This window comes from Setaria viridis, chromosome 1 (assembly GCF_005286985.2).
Source record: "Setaria viridis chromosome 1, Setaria_viridis_v4.0, whole genome shotgun sequence".
Lineage (NCBI taxonomy): Eukaryota > Viridiplantae > Streptophyta > Magnoliopsida > Poales > Poaceae > Setaria > Setaria viridis.
Genome location: NC_048263.2, coordinates 1,780,894 through 1,800,602, shown reverse-complemented (window position 1 = coordinate 1,800,602; position 19,709 = coordinate 1,780,894). Strand labels below are relative to the sequence as shown.

The window sequence follows — 19,709 nt, the reverse complement described above, 5'->3', positions numbered from 1 at the left end:
AATTTCTGACAGAAATCCAGCCATATTCGTCAATGGAGCACATGCATTCCATTTATTTAGAAGAATTAAAAGGGTTAAGAGAGCACTGCATCAACAAATTGGAAGGAGAAAAAAATCATGGAGCTAGCGGAAATGTTGCAGAAATGGAGGAGCTGGAGACAGCATGATCGGAGAAAAAAATCCTGTGAAGGCCGAAGGCCAGCAGCAGCTACACTGGACTCCCCGGCACATTACACAAGCGCACACCGGCACACGCAGAGGGCCAGCTAGATGTTGTTGAGCTCCACAGTGACCAGGCGTGCGGTGGTGCACCGTGCACACGTTGGTTTGGCTGGACTAGGCGGAGAACACGAGGTAGAGGTGGAAGAAGAACACGCGCAAGACTGGCGGGCTCAGGCGGCGCACGTCTCCAGGCGCGTGTGCACGGACGTACGGTTCCCCTGCGCCCTCCGCGCGCTCGCCCAGTTTGAGCTGCCGACAGCCGAGCCACCCGAACGACATGGCTGGCAGAGGATAACAGAAGGGAGTGTTGTGGGCCAAGCTATCAGTGAGTGAAACTTAACAGATTGTAGACAGAATGGGAAATGCAAATTTAAAATAGTGACAGTGAAGGGAAGAGTAAAATTTCGATGGCACCGAGGGATCGAAATTTCAATGGCATTAAAGAAATTCACTCAGGAAATCTTAAAGTTACGCTGCAAGTTGCCTGCGGGCTGGCTAATCAGCTAATGCTCTTGATCGAAACGCCATCCATCCGTTGCTTTGAGTGGGTATTTCATTGATCCCTTTGTCAGAATAGGAATAATGTGCAAGATGAGAGGAGATTTGATCAGATGATGGGATGGGTGGGTGGAAGATTTTGCTTTATTTTAATATTGTTTTTTATGAAACAATAAGTTCGTTGTCAAATCCATTTGAACTATGGTATGGAATTAATATAATAAAATGAGAAGCAAAACAGAAATAATAGATTACTTCATAAATTATTTCATTGGTCCAATCTAGCAACTAATGGGATTTCCCCTTCTTGTTTCTCCAACGCACAATTTTACTTCTAAGTTCAAATTTATTGGATCGGTAGAGAAATGTAAAGAAGTGTGTTTAGAATATCCTATATGAAGCAATGCAAGAAAGAAATTTTTTCATTTTTATATTTAATAATTTCTGTTTTTCCAAAAATAATCACCTAGAAGAAAAATTTGCAAATCTATACCTATATAGCCATTTCAAATGGTTACAGTCGTTGAAATGGCGGTACGCTAAAAAAATATAGCCGTTTCATTTGGCTCCAAACAGCTATATGTTTCTAGCTTAGTTGTCACATCAGCTTATAGCCAAATGAAACGGCTACATGTTTCTGGGATAATGCCACGTCAGCTTACCGCCGTTTCAAATGACTATAGCTAAAATGAAATGGCTATAAGGTTTTTACTTTTTCTTTTTTTCAATCCGCCAACTGAAATGGTAATTTTTTTATAGACTTAGAAAATAAAAATGGTATAAGTTATATTTGTAATTTGACTGCAATTTGAAAAAAAAATTGTTATATGTGCTACTCTTGTTTTACATTTAAGTAGTTAGCTATCAGGACTGCTATATTTATTTTAGTGTCCAAATAACTTAATGATCTAAACTTTTCAAACATGTTATGTGTGCCTCCCTTCGAAAATCTCGCTCATTACCTGTATCAGTCCCTAGATTAGTTGCTGATAGAGTCATCATCACAGAGTAGCATCAAAACAATAAAACATGCATAAAATTATGGAAAACTAGTTTTTCACCTCTGCTTAGCGGGGTGTAGCGCAGTCGTCCACTCCAATAGGCAGAATAAATTTAGAACCGAGACTTATAACCTGTACAATGAAAGCAAATTTGAGTAGCAAATCCTAGCGTTGGAATTATATAAAATGCAGGGATATCAAGGAAAAGGAAATGAGGTTTGGTTTTATCAAGAAACTCATTTTATGCAAGTTGAGGTGAGTTTTGGATAAGGAAATGAAAGAAAGTACTTTTATGAAGTTGTTGGCCTTGGAGGGGAAATTCCACCTCTATGTTCCCATATTTTAAAGAGCATTAGAGACCGTCAGGGTCCTCCTAAACCAGCTTACACCTCGTTCTGAAATAATTCTCTTAGGGCCTCAGCCCTTCCTCACCAACACCCAAGTTATGAAAACACATGATTGCTAATCGATGGGAGTTTTAACTATGTTGCTTGTGACCGTGAGCCTCGGCTATCCAGACAGATTAATGACTCTGTAGAGTTTGTACACTTTACCCATACGTTCGATCAGCCCATACCTTAGACTTAGGTGGTACTGACCTATGAGATCCATACTTGCCCGCATCTATCTCTAGACAGCATTCCCTAGGTCCATCCACCGATATACTGGGGTCTAAGCAAGGGATACTATCGTCCGCCACGTGGATATCATACTGGGAAAGTGCGCACAATGCAAATTCATCAATCCAATGTTTTTCGGCTTCACGCCACCAAACCCTAGGAGTAGGAGTAGGAATAGAGTAATTTTCTCGACGAGTTCCTTCTAGTAAGCAGGACTGCATCGGTTTCGATCTCCGACGAGCTTGTAAGTACTGTGATTATCAGTCATTATGTTATCTGTATCAAAACTTTCTCGATTAGGTTCGATATTTTGATCCTCTTATCGTAAGGCTAGTTATCGAGTTTGCTTGTTTTAATTAAGTCGAATTGCATCAATCCCTTGGTTGTTTTGAGCGCTCACCAATTATCTAATCATATCAGCTAGTTTGATCTTGCATGCTTTAATTGCTTTATATTTATTAGATCCTATAGGTCTTTATCCTTGCCCCACGTATTGCTAGCCCTCGGATCCTTAGCGTTAGACTACTGTTGTTGATCAACCGATGATATCTCAGTCCGTCCAATCCATCCCTCTTAGTAGTAGGCTGACGTCATCGAGTCGATAGCTACGTGTGCGAGGCCTTGTTATCATGTTCTAGTCTCTCAAACTACTAGATTAAGTTATTGCCTTGCCATACTGTCTCGATTAGGTTCGATCTATCAGCTCATGACACTAATATAACCTGTAGTTTAATTGATGAAGGCATGATGAACAAGTCATCTGTTAATGGATGTTGTTTTAATGTTGATTTTATCATAGCCTATCGACTCATGTAGCTGATGGCACTTGCCATTAATTGTCCTATTTATTACATGCACCTTATGATTATATCCAATGCATGTTTTACAATGGTGTTTATTCAAATTAATGCCATCCGTGAGTCCATAGGCTTCACAGCTGATGGGCTCAAGAATTTAACGTTTACCAAACTTCCCCTTGTGAATTGCAGGTCAAATTGACTGGCACGCCACGCACCTTCGCGAGCCGATTGGAGCCTACACTGGAGTTAAGTAGATCTCCCAAGTTCTCACGTGTAGCTGACGGAAGAATCTGAAGACCAGATTTTGTGTCAATAGTTTGTTCATTTTAGCCTTAACACAAAAACTCACACCTTTTTAGGTTTTCCATAAAAAACCATTATATTTGTAATGTTCCTAAGAATTCTATTTCTCAATGACTCTCGATCATCGATCTAGTCATGACCGGGGTCATTGTTAGGATTTATGGTTAGAAATGGCTTCAAGTCAAGGTAAGAAGAAGAAATAGAGGTGGGTTGCCCTTAGGGTTTTCGAAAAACATGCAGGTCAAGTTATATTCTTGGTTTATTTTTATATTTAGAAAAACAGGATAAAAATATGATCAAGGAGGTTGGTGCTAGGACTTGCCTTCATTGATGATCCTTATACGCTTCCTAGGTTGACTAGGACCTTGGTTTCTCACCTTCTGGATCTTTAGCTTCTTGTCGGAGCCTAGTAAGGCTAATGTGACCTAGGTCTTCTAGACGGTCGGACCTTCGCCTTTGTTCCTTCTGGATCCTTGGCTTCTGGATGGATCTTGGTCGTATCCTTGGTTCGAATAAGCATACAAACATACAATCAATTCTAGCAATCAATAACTAAGGAAATTGAAGGGAAATGGATGATTGGCATTTTGGGAATTATATGGTTTCTAAAGGATAATTCCTAGATCGTTGATGAACAATTCATTAATTATTTAGAAATATTTCTAAAAAACCAGTGGATAGGATAGTTGGATATCCAAGAGAATTCTAAGAAATTAAGAATGGAATTTCTAGAGTATTGGACGAGCAGCATAACGGCTAGGGTTTTATCTATATGGTTTTGGTTGCACAGCATAACGATTGGATTTTGGGGTAGACTAGGGTTTTGGATAGATCCTATAGAGGATTTGGGTGCTGACCGGCGAGCATTAGATTCAAGGCTAGGAAACTTGCACAACAGTCTCGGCTTCAACTCGGGGCTCAGCCCTACGATGGGTGAAGCTGGGCAAGTTTCCTTGGAAACGGGTTTGCACAGAGCGACGGGCTGGGTGCCGCTACGGCACTAGGTTTTAGGGCTTGAGAGCTTGCGCGACGGACACCACTTCGACCTAACCCTGGTGCTAGCAGATAGTCACATGGCAACAGGTGGGGTCGAGCAAGATCAAGTGGGATGAAAACTAGAGAGCTTGCACGACGGACTCTCTTTGACCTGACCTGATGCTATGAGTAAGTCGCAGGGCGACAGGCAGAGCTGGGCAAGATTAGGTGTTGAGGAGGGCTTAGATTACATCTTTGTCTTCTCAAGCTCATCTCCCAAGCTTGCGCCTACGGCAAGAGATGATTGATAGTGACTTGGATGTAACCTGGTTAAAAGGATAGCTTAACTAGTCTGTAGCCGTGATGTAGACCTTTCCAGGGCGGGGGATGCCTATTGTAGGAAAGGTAACATCGATGACAAGCTAGCCAAGGGATCATATGAGGTGCAAATGCAAAAGTAAGTGTTGGAATAGGTTTAGATGACCCTAAGATATTTAAAGAAATTTTCCTAGGATTTTTAGAATTGAATTGGATGGAAAAGCAATTTTTGGTGTACACATAATAGGGTTTTTCTATTATGTAAGAGCTAGGTATTTTGGAAAAAGGCTTGAACATGATGAACAATGGATAAGGAAGGCATGGACAGGTTTAGAATATTTCCAAGTATTTTGGTGAATTTTGGTGAATTTTTGGAATAGTGAAAGGGCTCTAAGTAAAGATTTGTGTACACAATCGGGTGCAGCTAGCAATTTCGAACAGGCTGACACGCGAGGGTTGCCCAGCGCACTGTGTTGTGCACCGCGCCCATGGGGCTGGTGGACTACACAGCCTGCGCATGCGGTCCACTACACCGCGTCCACAGGCGGTATGGCAAGGGAGCTGACATTGTGGGGCGACGGCGTTAGCGCCCAGGCCCGCGCGTGAGATTAAGAGAGAGAGCGGGAACGGCTATGGGACTCGCTGGAGACACACCAGGAAGGCATTCTTGGTCACTGCCAGCTATGCGGCTTGCGCCAAGAGAGAGAGGAGAGTGAGGCGAGGTCACTCGAGGGGTTCGGAGAGGGATGGAGGAGGGGAGGTAGCGCAGCCGCGAAGTGGCAGAAGCATGGCCGTGGTAGTGGTGGTGGTGTGCTACAGGGAGGGCTCGGAGAGAGCTATTTATAGGCGAAGTGGGGAGCTTGCATGGTGGCCACATCGCGTGGAGGGATAAGGGTGGGGCCGGCGGGGTTGAGAATAGTGGGCTTCATGCACGACAGCTAGGGAATGAGGACGACGAAAGGAAGGTTGGGCGATGCACCGGCGGAAGAGGATAGGGGATGAAGGGGGTGAATGACCTTGCTTGCGGGCAAGAGGGAGTGCATCGGTGCAACGGCACGGTGGAGAGTGACGGCGGCGGCGACACTGTAGATGGCCGCAACGGGGAATCGGGCTAGCGAGGGGCGCAGGTTAGCCAGCTGGGCTGGGGCGAACCTGCCATAGGTGGATTGGGCCGGCGTGCGCGGTAAATGGCGGGATGCGTCGGGCTGGATACGAAAACGTGTTGGAAATGGGTTGGCGGCCGGTTAGAGTTTAAAAAGGGTTTTCTTTTATTTAAAAGGGTTTTGGAGTTCAAACTTGAAGTAGATTTCAAATTTGAATGGAGTTTGAAGTGGGGGCTTTGATTGGATATAGAATTGGGGCTTTTTTTTGAAAAGATGCTAGGATCATTTCTTATAGAGTTTGGAAATTAATTTTGGAGATGAAGGTTTAAAGGAGTTGATAAAGGAAGGATTTAGTATAAATAGAGTCAAGGGTTTAAGTATTGAATCGGAGTAATATTCAAGGGGAATTTTAGGTAGAGTCCTTGATGAAGTTAATATTTGAATAAAATTCAAATATTTTTCCTAGGGTTTTGAGGTTTAGACTTTAAATTTGAATGATTTTCTAAAGGAATTTTGGCATAGGGTTTTTGATGGAACTAATATTTGAAGAAAATGTCAAATATTATTACATGAAGAGAATCATCAAGGAAATATTCCTAGAGCAACCAAATGCAACACATATGTTATTATTTTATGCAAGATTTATCTATAAAAAGGTTTTGAATATTTAGGAAAAGGAAAATATTTTTAATTTAAAGAAAAAATTAAATAAAAGTTTGTATTTTTAAATATTTTAATTAGCAGGGATTACGGTCTACCCCACTTAAGGGAATCTCGTCCTCAAGATTGAGAGGTTAGGAAGAAAGGTTTTAATGGGGTCTTGATTTCTTCACTGTCATTGTACCATATTACTTGTACCATGGTGTTCTTCGGGAGTTTCTTATACCATTCTCGTGCCATTTTCTTGTATCCAATGTTTCCTTTTCCTTATCAATCTTCTGAGCGTAGGGGTGTCAACTTGGATACTCTTGAAACTTTCAGGGAATTTGTCTTTTATATCCATGGGGTGGGAAGTCTTATTTTTCTTACTCATTTTCCATTGTTCCCTAATTCACCCAACATTTTAACCACCTTGTGTTGCATGGTGGATATTTTTTTCTTGTTTTGTTTTGACCCTCAAGTTCCTAAATCTTGATATCCTTTTCCATCTAGGTTACTACCCCACTTAAGGAGACTCAAATTAGGATTCCATTTAATCTAATATATGATTTCTCTTAGATACTTCTATATCTTTTCTATATCTTGTCATCCAGGAATTACTATACTCTTCCAGGTTTTCCTCTTACCTGGATGGTTACATATCTTCCCGTGAGATGTACCAAATGTACCATCACTAGGATATGCTATTCTTGAGTTAATATTTACAAGTACCATTGTTGATGGCAGTTAGCATGCCAATTTGTGAACCGCAAGCGCATGGATCAGTTGTAGCTTTTTCCTTAGAGATTCCCCCAAGGTTTACCAATCCATGAAATAAGGGATTTGCACGCTTAACTAAGCACTAATCAGTGTAATCGAAAGCTCTTTGTATAAGACATGATTGTGCTAACAAAAGAACTAAGCAGTTGATATCAAGCAGATAGAGAGTAGAGGGTGCAGACAAGATAGATTAAACACTTGTCCTAGGGATCTAGGATCACTTGTAGATGCAACTGCCATGCATGAAATAACTAGAGCTAAGTGTTATCGTGAGTAGATATGAACCATGCCCAACACTTTCCCTCCTGCAATACTGTCACTATGCAGGGGTACTCAACTATTGGGACAAGAACACGGCATGATGATTGGTAAGCAATAAAGCAACCCAAAGTAGCGCTAGCCAGCCTTTTCATGAAAGAGCATCATCAAGATATGAATGATAGCAAAACATATCTTAAACAAAGGTTCGGCAATTACAAATCAACATCTCCATACAACCCCAAGGATAAACAGAGGTATTACCCCATGATCTTACACATGTTGACGTAAAAGTGGGTAAAGGACGCCCTATAGATCAACTGGACCAAAGACGTCGACGAACAGGGGTAGGAAAGCCCCAGGCTGATCGGCCTGGGCACCTCCAAGCTAATCGGCTTGGGGGTTTTTGCCTCCCTTGGTGCTCCTCTTCGTGTGGCCTCCTAAAAATCCAATCTTCTCTTCATTTTTTCTTCTTGTGGCGGTGGTCGATGGTGTTCTCGTGGTGTTGCCTCTCTTCTCCAATTTCCTCCTCCTTGATGTTCATGAGGGGATATTTATAGTCCTTCGTAGGTGGTGACTCTGGGTCGATGTCGGTGAAAAAACCCTAGACAATGTCATAGACTTCACACTAAAGAAATGGGAGGTCGACCAGGCCCTAGAATGGGCTCGGCCAATTGGCTCAGAGGGTCTCAGGCCGATCGTCCTGGGCCTATCTGGCCCTCCTGGTCCTTTCCTTCCTCATGATGGCTTCCCTCGACAACCCATGTCCAAATTTCCATTAAGCTCTTTATGCAAACCCCCTTTATTATGTTGTATTTCTTGCTAAAATACAATATGCTCCAAAATATAACACATATGCAATAATGGGGTTATTTCAAGTGCCAAGTGGCGGGTTATTTCAACCCCCTTTACTATGAATGAAAATACTAGTTAAATAACATTAAAAGTTTGTAAATAATGAGCGTCAACAACCATCCCTGTGTTATATCATGGGTTGGCATCCATGGGTAACATACCGATCCTGTGTTACCATTTTCTTATGGTACCTACCCCACTCATGGTGAGGTAACTTGATGGGCTTCTGTTTTCTTTGGATATAGTCAGGGTTATGTCCATGTTGAATAATGGACCATTTATTCCTTATAAACCCTTGCTATATATGCTTCCGACTTTCTAAATTTGGTATGGTGATTCTTCGATCATACATGATGACTTTTGTTCAGTCATCGCTATATTTTCTATCCTTTGGGTTGTCTACCTTGGTCTTCCAATAGGTTTCTATTGCCTAATACTTCTCCTTTGGATTTGGAATCGGAGGTATATTATCTAAGGTTGTAAACTTGGGTGACCACTTCTCATCATAAACTTGGTATGATGATTTTTCTGAGCATCTGTGTGATAAGTGCTCTTTCCAACATTTAGCGGTGCTCATGATTCTTTTGGCTATGATATCTCTTTGACAATCAAGGTGAACTTGGGTGGTTTTGTCCTTGATGATTGTGGTTGGGTTACTCCTTTTTATCGAGAAGTTTGCGTGTCTCGACGATTAGACTCTAGATTGATTACTTCCCATCAAGAGGTGGGTGGAGTGGTCCATTGGGCTTCTTCTTCCAATAGCCTTCAGGGTTTCACCAACTTAGAAATTCTAGTACCTAGGGTTTTGAATCCTTTTTATCTCTTTCTTTATTTGTTTCCTTAGCTTTAAGAGTATTCCAGTATATTCTCCGTTAAAATTCTTCCAGGATTTCAAACCTAATCCATTTGAAACGGCGGCAAGGTGATGTGGCAACGATGCCAGAAATATATAGCCGTTTTATTTGGCTATAACCATTTGAAACGGTGATATGTTTTTAGCATGATTGCCACGTCAACCTGAAACCTGGCTATATAGGTATAGATTTGCAAAGTTTTCTTCTAGATGATTGTTTTCGAAAAAAAAACAGATATTATTAAATATAAAAATGAAAAAGAATTCCAAGGAAGCACAATTTTAACGGATCGCATCTCTCTTGGGCCGAAGCTGCGAAGCAGGCCAGATAGCGTCCCGTAATTCGGGCCGTACAAAGTAGGCTAATCAGGTGGCCCATCAAGGTCAATGATATTTCATTTTTCTCACGCCCATTTTATCTGCTGCTCCTAGCCTCCCTACTAGCTCGGGCAAAACAATCCTGCGAGGGAACTTGTAAAGAAACTCTTGACGAACTTCCACTGCTAAGAATGGTCAGCCACCTCCGATACCGCCGTTGAGGTACGCTGATCTCCGGCTCTCTGCCGGCGGCGGGAGATGTCTGCCGAGGCTCCGATAGAAATTTTTTTTTTTGAAGCGGCCGGCATTACTACCCGGCATGTATTGATATAGAGGAGTTTAAAAACTGTACAGAATCGAAGAAAAAGGCCCCGATAGATTCTCACTAGGCGAAAGCCTCCGGATGCTGTCGTTTGCCACCACCAGGCACACGGCTGCATATCATATCCAGTGCAGTGTTCTTCAATTCTAGAATTTGATTGATCCCTAGGGTAGTAGGATACACACGTTGCCCGCGGTTTTTTTTTCTATAGACCGGAAGGCAGATGAACACTGCTACGATCTGAAGCAGCAGCAGGCGCCGTCCTCGCCTGCTGCTCCTCTAGCAACGAACAGAGCAGACCGCCTCACCAAAACAAGCCTTTACCATTCACAAACTTCAACCACGCACCAACAAGTAGAATGCCGGTTTTACCAAAAAAAAACAAGAAGAAGACACAAGTAGGATGACGGTCACAAAGGGCCATCTCATCACGTGACATCATGGGCATGTACACCGTACACTTCTGCTACTGCCGCTCCTTCTCCATGCCAAGCGCCACCGCCTTCCACTTCCACCTGCCGGCGACCTCCTCCAGCGCCCGGCGCGACGAGCCCTCGGGCGCCCACGCCTTGTCCGCCGCCTGCCGCAGGTCCCCCGTACGCCACAGCACGGCGCGCCCTTCTCCCGCTCCATCAGCTCCCGCACCGCCGCCGCGATCTCCTCGCGCCCGACCAGCCCGTCGTCCGCGCGGCCGGCGCGCGGGGCGCAGCGCCACGCCCGCGCTCTCCGACAGGACCGCGGCGTTCATCCTCTGCTCCTCATCCAGCGGCCACGAGACCATCGGCACGCCGGACGCGACGCTCTCCAGCGCCGAGTTCCAGCCGCAGTGGGACACGAACACGGCCGTCGCCGGGTGGGACAGCACGCGCGACTGCGGCGGACATGCGCCACGGCGAGGCCACGGCCGCTCGTCCTCTCCAAGAACCCCTCGGGAAGCCACGCCAAGGGATCATCGTCCTCGCCGCGACTGCGGCGGCTTTTCCCCGAGTCGGAGTTTTCTCCGTCCAGGCTTGGCATGCACACGACCCAGAGGAACCTGTGGCCGCTGTCCTCGAGCCCAGCGGCGAGCTCGGCCGTCTGCTCCACAGAAAGAGCGCCGGCGCTTCCGAAGGAGACGTGCACCACGGACCCCGTCGGCTGCCGATCCAGCCACTCCATGCACGGCGATGCGGCTTCTTCGTCGGAGCTCGATCGCACCAGCGGGACCACCGGGTACGCCGGCGGGAACGTGCCCTGCTCCGCCGCCTGCTTGAACTCCTCCACGGCCGCGGGATCCATCTCGTAGAAAGTGTTCACCAAGAAGCCGGCGACGGAGCGATACTGGCGGCGGTAGTCCTCGACGAGGAGCCCGTACGCCGGCTCCTTGCTGTGCCGGAACCCGTCCGGCATGTCTGCCCGGAGCAGCGACACGCCGCCAGGAAGCTGGAGAGGGTCCGGGAGATCGCGATACTCGCCAGCGGCGGCGCCGCCGTCGTTGAGCTCCACGGCGCGTCGCAGGACGTAGAGCGCGCTCAGACTGCCGGGGAAGAAGAGGTATCCCGGTACGCCGAGCTCGGCAGCGAGGGGCAGCACCGATGCGGCGAACAAGTCCGGCAATAGCGCGGAGAGTGGGGCGGTGGTGGCAACGTCGCGGAGCAGGGCGCGGAGGTGCAGGACGGATCGGCTGGTCAGGTCGGAGACCACGGTCTCGACGCGGGCGTCGGCTGGAAGGTCGTCAAGCGGCACGGCGGGGAGCACGGAGGTGTCGACGCCGGCGTCGCGTAGGGAGGAGAGCACCGCGGAGAGCGCGTCGCCGTCCGGGCCGGCGAAGGTGACGAGCGTTGCGGCGAGGCCGGGGTGCGCGACGAGGCGCCTTGCCAGCTCGGCCATCGGGATTAGGTGGCCCGCGCCGGGGCTGGCGACCAGCACGACGCGCGCCCGCGCGCCTGCGCTGGTTGTCGACGACTCCATCATCGATCGTTGCGGGGAGTCGTTCTCGTGCGCCATTCTCCCTTGCTTGATCTTTCGATGGGAGCAGCGCGACCTCGTGCTGTATTTGGTTCAACGACGACAGGGGTGGATGGGTGGCGGCGGGATGTACACCTGCCTAGCGGCTAGCGCGAGGTCGGCCGGTGACGGTGAAGGCTGGCAGCCTAGCGGCACGTGGCATACGGGACTTGGGCAAGTATCACACGAGGAAGGGCCCTGCAGCGTGCAGCATCGACTGGGCCTGTATTTGGTTCTTTTTTCTCGGCCAGGACAACAAAGCTAATACAGAAAGCCCATTTGTACGATACCACTCAAATACAAGCCCAGTACGCCAGCATCCATTTGCAGTTCTAGACACCACTCCCCGTCCGGATTTGTGTGCCAGAGGAGAACACCGCACAGGCACAACGATTTAACAAAAAAGAAAAAAGGAAAAAAAATAAAATCCAAGTCTTACCCGAGTCCCCCTTTCCCGATCCGCCGGCCGATCCACCCACCCACCGCCGCCATGCCGGCGTTCAAGGCCCCGGCGCCGGGCTTCTCCGTCCGCTTCAGCCCGTTCCACGAGAACCGCCTCCTCGTCGCGGCGTCGCAGCACTTTGGCCTCGTCGGCAACGGCCACCTCATCGTCCTCGACCTCGCCGCCGCCGGCCCGGGTCCCGGCGCCGCCCCGGCCCCCGTCTTCTCCTTCCCGACCTCCGACGCGCTCTTCGACTGCGCCTGGTCCGAGTCCCACGAGTCCCTCTGCGCCGCCGCGTCCGGGGACGGCTCCGTGCGCCTCTTCGACGCCGCGCTCCCGCCGGCGCAGAACCCCGTGCGCCTCCTCCGGGAGCACGCGCGCGAGGTCCACGGCCTCGACTGGAACCCCGTCCGCCGGGACGCCTTCATCTCCGCGTCCTGGGACGACACGCTCAAGCTCTGGTCCCCCGACCGCCAGGCCTCCGTCCGCACCTTCCGCGGCCACGAGTACTGCGTCTACGCCGCCGCCTGGTCCGCGCGCCACCCGGACGTCTTCGCCTCCGCCTCCGGCGACCGCACCGCGCGGGTCTGGGACGTTCGCGATCCGGCGCCCACGCTCATCCTGCCCGCGCACGACCACGAGGTGCTCTCGCTCGACTGGGACAAGTACGACCCGTCCATCCTCGCCACCGCCTCCGTCGACAAATCCATCCGCGTCTGGGACGTGCGCGCGCCGCGGGCGCCCATCACGCAGCTCGCCGGACACGGCTACGCTGTCAAGCGCGTCCGCTTCTCGCCGCACCGCCAGGGCATGCTCATGTCCTGCTCCTACGACATGACCGTCTGCATGTGGGACTACCGCGCCGAGGACGCGCTGCTCGCCAGGTACAACCACCACACCGAGTTCGTCGCCGGAATCGACATGAGCGTCCTTGTCGACGGGCTGCTTGCCAGCACCGGCTGGGACGAGATGGTCTACATCTGGCCGTTCGGGACCGATCCCAGAGCCATGTAGCAGAGCAAATCCAATTCGATAGACCAGGTGATTTGTAACATTTGTTTTCTCTTTATCAGCTTTGCATTGGGTGGTGGTCATAGTAATACAAACTACATGTGAATTGTGAATCATCTCCTCAAATGAGCTGAGGAGGCTGGAATAATGTCAATAAATGTTGTCAAGTTCAACTAGTTTCTTACTCCATTTACCATTTTTCCTCCTCAAATTAGGTGTGCAAATTAACTTCGGAAAGAGCACACCTTTGCTTACTAGTAGGAAGTAACTACAGTTTACACAATGATCAATATCTGCCGTAAACATGGGTCACCACAACTTGTTCTATGGCGAAACAACATAACAAATAACCACAGGGTATAAACTGGTGGAACTAAGGAAACCAGAGTAGCCTGGAGTGGGGGTGAGGTGGTCAATTGGGAAATACACTGCTGTATTCCTTCCAAATATGCCACCTAGTATTGATAATTGTTCTCCAGGGATATTTTCTGTTACTCTTTTCGATTTGCTTGGAAACCTCGGAAAGTCAGTCATAAAGGGTGCTATGCTTGGATAGATCCAACAGTTGCTGGCAGTCATTCCTTGATTTCCAGTTCAACCGCACTAAGTTTAGCTGCAATCTTTGCCATGCTCTAAAGGGGTTTCTAGGCAATCTCGAAAAGCTGCCAGAATGTGTCCATTACCATACCCTCGTTTGAAGGTTGTCAGCTGTTAAGATTTTGTTATGAAACAGCAAGCAAGTTAAAAGGTTCTCTCTTTACTGTTGGTCATGCAGAACATTTTTGTCTTGAGCTCATTGTCAGTTTCGGCAAATTGGATACTGTGAACTGTTATACAGGACTGTTCCCCATTGGCAACGATCCCATGAATTGAGGCCTGGTATGTCCAGGCTCCAGGGTCCATAGAAGGTTTAACTCATCTAACTTGTTTGCTGTGTCGAATGGTTTTGTGCCCAGCTGATATCCTGAACTGTTTTATTCAATGGCATTCATTCTGTATTTGCTAAACTGTAGATCAATGGCTTTTTTGCTGCTTAGCGATCTATTCTCCCAAGAAATAAGGAATTGACTTGCTGCCATGCTCTAGACTCCTAGCTGATCTTTTGCAGATGCAAATGTAGTTAGTTTGGCAAGGGGTTATATAACTTTCCATGGCCGGTCAGGTTCATTCCAGAGCAGACTGCAGTTCAACTAGTGATCTGTGCTAATTCTCAGTGAATATTCATGGCCTCATGGGCTTACAAGTTTGAGCTTGTTTAGTTATTTGACTCTGTGGGACATATCATAGCTGAGGTTGCCAAAATGCAATATTCTACTCCCTCCGTCCCAAATTACTATTCGTTTTGGATTTTCTTAATTCATACAAATACATTTTGATATGCACCTAGATATATACTATATCTAGATAGTAGATACATAGTTAAACTTATATATGTAGAAAAGTCAAAACAAATAGTAATAGTAATTTGGGATGGAGGGAGCAGTCCATAACAGGGAACAGGGTAAATAATGTATAGAAGAGGATCAGAATATCAGACGGCATGGTTTGAAGGATACGAGGAATGATATATAGCAAGGGAAAGACTGCGACCACAGCCTTGAGGAGAAAATTCGTTGTGATGGTATGTAAGTATGTAACAGATTGGATTCAACATGGAGACCCAGCAAACAAAGAGAGGCTTAACTAATAATCGAATCAATCTAGACTCAGAAGAAGTAAGGCTCCAAGTGGAATGCGTATTTGTTGGGTGAACTGGAATACTGGATTGTTCGCTTAGAAATTACTGCCAGGTTTCCTGTATTATCTGAACAGCAAGCATGACATACTATCAGTAGTCGGTAAGGCCTGCTGGATCACAATCACTGCTGTGCTCCCGCTTGTTGGCTGGCTCGAAATTCTTTGATAATCCCTATGAATCATTTTTTTTCTATTTTTTTTTAGGATGAGCCCGGTACATATATGGGCTGCTTTCTTCTGACTTTTTACATGGGCCTGTCAGAAGATGTCCTCCTTCCACCTGGTTTCATCTACTTGATCCCCGAATTGTTTACAAGTTTTTCCTTCGAAGCATATAAACTCTTTTTATATTTTTTTCAATGATGAAAAAAAAATTCTCGTCTTTATTTATTACATCATGTTCAGTGCATAGACGGCCCGACGGAGAACGTCAAGCCCCGATGGAGCTGGAGGTAAACAGATATAAAAACATCGTAAGAGTCTTGATGAGAGACATTATCAAACGCATAGCCTATTACTCCCTCCTCCTAAATTACCATTCATTTAGACTTTTATAAATATATAACTTTTAAAATACACCTATATCTATGTCTATATCTATACCCAATATAGACCTATTCGCTTCAGCTTATAAGCCGGCTGAAAAGCTGAAACGGTTGATTTGTTGTGAGAGAAAAACACTATTTGGTGGCTGATAAGCCAACTGAATAAGCTGAAGCGAACAGGACCAATTGTTTCTTCCTATCGTGGTTGTTTTGTACAAAAATTCCTCAACTTTTTCGTAATCAAACCTCAGTCCTTGGAATTAGACCATTTTTGCTAAAAGGTAACAGTGCCATCCACCCGTCCGTGTCCCATCCTCCCGTGACCTCCTCTTCCAGTCCGCTTCCGTAACATCCTCTTCCAGTCCGCCGCCGGCCCCCTCGCCATCCTCCGGCTGCTCGCGCCACCGCCCGTCGCGGTGCCCTCCTCCTCCAGTCCCTTTCCCTGACCTCGCCGTCCGCCGCCGCCGGCCCCCTCGCCATCCTCCGATCGCCTGCACCACCGGTCGCCGACCACCTCACCGCAGAGCAGAGGTCAGGCGGGATGGCTTCCGATGCCTAGGCGCTGCAGCCCAAGCCCACCAGGGTCTCGCTGTCCTACGAGATCTCCAAGGTGAAGCTGCGAAGCCCATGGTGAGGCCTCAAAGGGCATGACTAATGATGATGAGTTGGACTGGGGAGCAGATGAGGCAGAAACCGAAGCTGATGGTGCCCCGCGGCCGATTCACGGCGGACACTGGCTGTATAAGGGAGCTCGAACACCGCCCACCGTTCGTTGCTTGAGCCCAAGTGCTGCCGGCCAATTCGAGCCTTTCCGCCGCCGATTCGTCGTCCTTCAGACGAAGTCCTCCCCCGCTCGAGCGTGGCTGCCGCTGCGTCAGCTACTCCCCCGCTCAAGCCCATCTCAGCCCCAAGCCCCAAGCTCGCCTCCGATGTCTGTGCCGCCCACAGCCCCCTCCGTCCGAAGCTCGTCAGGCTGGAGGCCCCACATGTCCACAGCGGAGCTCCCTCACGCCGGTCCCCGGGTAGATTTCGCGTGGATCCGTTAGCTCCCTGCTACGATCTCCTCATCATCGTGCGGCTTTTCATTGGCTGCTGGTGAGATTGCTGAACTGTTCAGTCCCCGTCCCCTTTTCCTCTCTGTCACAGATCGATCTTTCATGGGACTGCATACAGTCCCCGTCCCCTTTTCCTCTCTGTCACAGATCGATCTTTCGATTGGTCAGAACCATACTCTACATTGTCGATTTGTGTTGGTCCCTTGAGATTCTGCACCATGGGTTCGTTCCAAAGCTTGTATTGTGAATTTGATATCCAGATGATTGCCTGATTGGATTCTTGTTTCTATAACTTGTAAATGTCAATTGAGCTAGACAGAGTATTTTGTTTGAACTTCTATTTTTCTCGGTCTGAATTGGGGGTGTTTGATACTAATTAGGAGTATTAAATATAGTCTAATTACAAAACTAATTGCACAGATGGAGTCTAATTCGCGAGACGAATCTATTAATCCTAATTAGTTCATGATTTGACAATGTGGTGCTACAGTAACCATTTGCTAATGATGGATTAATTAGTCTTAATAGATTCGTCTCGCGAATTAGACTTTATACGTGCAATTAGTTTTGTAATTAGCTCATGTTTAGTCCTCCTAATTAGCATCCGAATATCCGATGTGACCCTGCTAAAGTTTAGCACCTCGTATCCAAGGGGTGTTTGGATACAAGGTACTAAATTTTAGGAGGGTAGGAGGACTAACATGAGCTAATTATAAAACTAACTGCAGAACTCCTATACTAATTCGTGAGACGAATCTATTAAGCCTAATTAGTCCATGATTTGACAATATGGTGCTAATAGATTCGTCTCGCGAATTAGACTCCATCTGTACAATTAGTTTTGTAATTAGATTATATTTAATATTTCTAATTAGTATCTAAATATCCGATGTGACCTGTTCAAAAGTTCAGGACACCGGATCCAAACAGGCTCTTAATTGATTAATGTTCTATGCTGCTGCTACTGATACATATTATTACAATACAAAGTACCATTGTTTCTTCTATCTTTCGTAGTCAACCCATAGTCTTGAATCAAGGTGTCCATAGTCTTGTATCAAGGTGTTCATCGCGGTGTGTCAGTTCTTTCTTTCTCGTCCGTATCACCACCCTTTTCCATGCTGCCGCTTGTGCCTGCCTCCCTCTCTCTTTCCCCCCTAGTCCTCCTCATCCGCCGTGTCGTCCCGGAGCATCCATGGAGGCTGAGGTAGCAAAAGGTGCAGACCCAACGCCGCGCGCGGGCAATCGTTGTTCCTGCAGCTCCCGCGCCATAACTCTAGCCATACTCGAGCACCATCGCTACTCTTCGTGTCCTTGGCATCGTCGTGGGAGAGGAGCTGGTAGCCTGGTAGCCACATGAACGGCGGCGTGTTCCCCGTTCACCAAGGACAAGAGCACCACGGAAGGCGGTACGCTGCAGGAGCTCGCCCTCTTGCCCGTGGAGAAAGACGCGACCAAGGTTTTAGGAAGCCGTACCTTGACACCGCCGGAGCCAACGGTGGCCTAGGCGCACGGAGAGACGTCCACAACAGAGTATATTATAGAAGATTATATTTATTGTTAATGTGATCAAATTATTATAGAAAATATTTCTTTGTTAAAAAATGCATAGAAAGATACATAAAATGCATATATGTCACATATTTAAAAAATTAATCATCATTACTATAAATTATATACATTGCTTTTATTTGTAGCAACAACACTGGCTGTTTTGCTATATATCTATACCTAATATTAAATGCGGTTGTTTCTTCCAACTGTCGTGGTTGTTTTCCAAAATAGTCCCTCAACTTTTTCATAATCAAGCCGCAATCCTTAGAATATGTCTTGACGATTCAGCAAAAAGGTCCCCAAACTTTACTGCAATTGGTCGTTGAAGCTCCCACGGCGTGTGCTTGCACCACGTGCGGCGCAAACAGGTCGAGCAGCGACAATGACGACAGAGGAGAGTAGCTCGCGTCCGCAAGCCGTGCCGCCGTCGCCGGGGGTGTGGGCAAGCTATGGCGGCGGCGACGGAGGGGGAGGGTGAGCAAGTACCATGGCGTGCGGCGGCAGCGGAGGGAGAGGGTGAGCAAGTAGGCGGTGGAGATCCGCGACCCGCACCGTGCCATGCGCAAGTGGCTCGGCACCTTCGACACCGCCGAGGACGCCGCGTGTGCCTACGACATCACCGCCATCGAGCTCCGGGGGCCCCGCGCCCGCACCTTCCTGGGTGCTGACCTCGACGTACCGCTGCCGCCACCATCTGCCGCAGCTGTTGCTCAAGAGCCTGCACGAGACCTGCGGGTCGAACGCGTCCTTGCCGATGCACGTGGCGGCGGCGGCGGCCAAGCAGCACAGCGCGAGGCCGATGCTGAAGGAGCAGGACATCTGGGACGGGCTGAATGAGATCATGATGATGGATGACGGTAGCTTCTAGTCGTCCATACCATGATCGACACATTCCCCTCTTATTTTCACTTTCATTGCTTAGCAAATAATGGTGGTCAGCTACCCTCTGACCTGTCATCAATCACCAGCCATCCATCGCTTTCATACGATTTTACATTGGCTTTTGGGATTTGACCACGCCCTATATCCATATGAAACGACTAGCTAGAGTGTTGATCTACTGTTGCTCGCTCTGGTGGGCAGCTGCTCACTCGGGCTGCACGTCCTACCCACCACTTGGACCTAAGGGGTGAAGGAGAAAGGAGGAAGGGGAAAGGAAATAAGGAGCCGAGTGCCTTCTTGTAGTCAACAAGTAGAGCCATGTGCTAGCGAGGGCATGGTGTCAGGGGAGGGGGGCACAGCGGCAGTCGGCAGGCAACGCAAATAGGGGCAGAGGTCGGGACATCACACCCCCTTTCAATGACGTCCATCCCCTTTGGATCCAGAACTAAGACCTCCACATCTAGTAATTGGATGGAAACAAGAAGAAGAGGAGAACGCACTCCTTCTCATGGCGGCCAGAGGCGCTGTGGCCTAGCGCTTGAAGCGGGGATGAGGCTAGGCACGGGGAGGACGAACGCTTGCCTGGGTGACGTCGAGGACGGCAAGATGCGTAGCGCCTCGGTGACGGCGAG

The 19,709-nt window shown here is 47.8% G+C and overlaps 1 protein-coding gene and 2 pseudogenes across 1 annotated transcript; 2 read left to right on the top strand and 1 right to left on the bottom strand.

Moving 5' to 3' along the window:
• Positions 1–10,200: 10,200 nt before the first annotated feature.
• Positions 10,201–11,851, bottom strand: LOC117847201 (hydroquinone glucosyltransferase-like; annotated as a pseudogene).
• Positions 11,852–12,207: 356 nt separating this feature from the next.
• Positions 12,208–13,480, top strand: LOC117839476 (uncharacterized). Its single transcript, XM_034719818.2, has one exon. It carries the CDS (start codon positions 12,342–12,344, stop codon positions 13,305–13,307), a length of 966 nt encoding a protein of 321 aa, XP_034575709.1. The 5' UTR covers positions 12,208–12,341; the 3' UTR covers positions 13,308–13,480.
• Positions 13,481–15,481: 2,001 nt separating this feature from the next.
• LOC117847191 (uncharacterized) lies at positions 15,482–19,063 on the top strand (annotated as a pseudogene).
• The last annotated feature ends 646 nt before the right edge of the window (positions 19,064–19,709 follow it).

Excerpts from the sequence above, each read along its gene's own strand:
- LOC117839476 (XM_034719818.2), top strand. The coding sequence starts at position 12,342 with ATGCCGGCGTTCAAGGCCCCGGCGCCGGGCTTCTCCGTCCGCTTCAGC.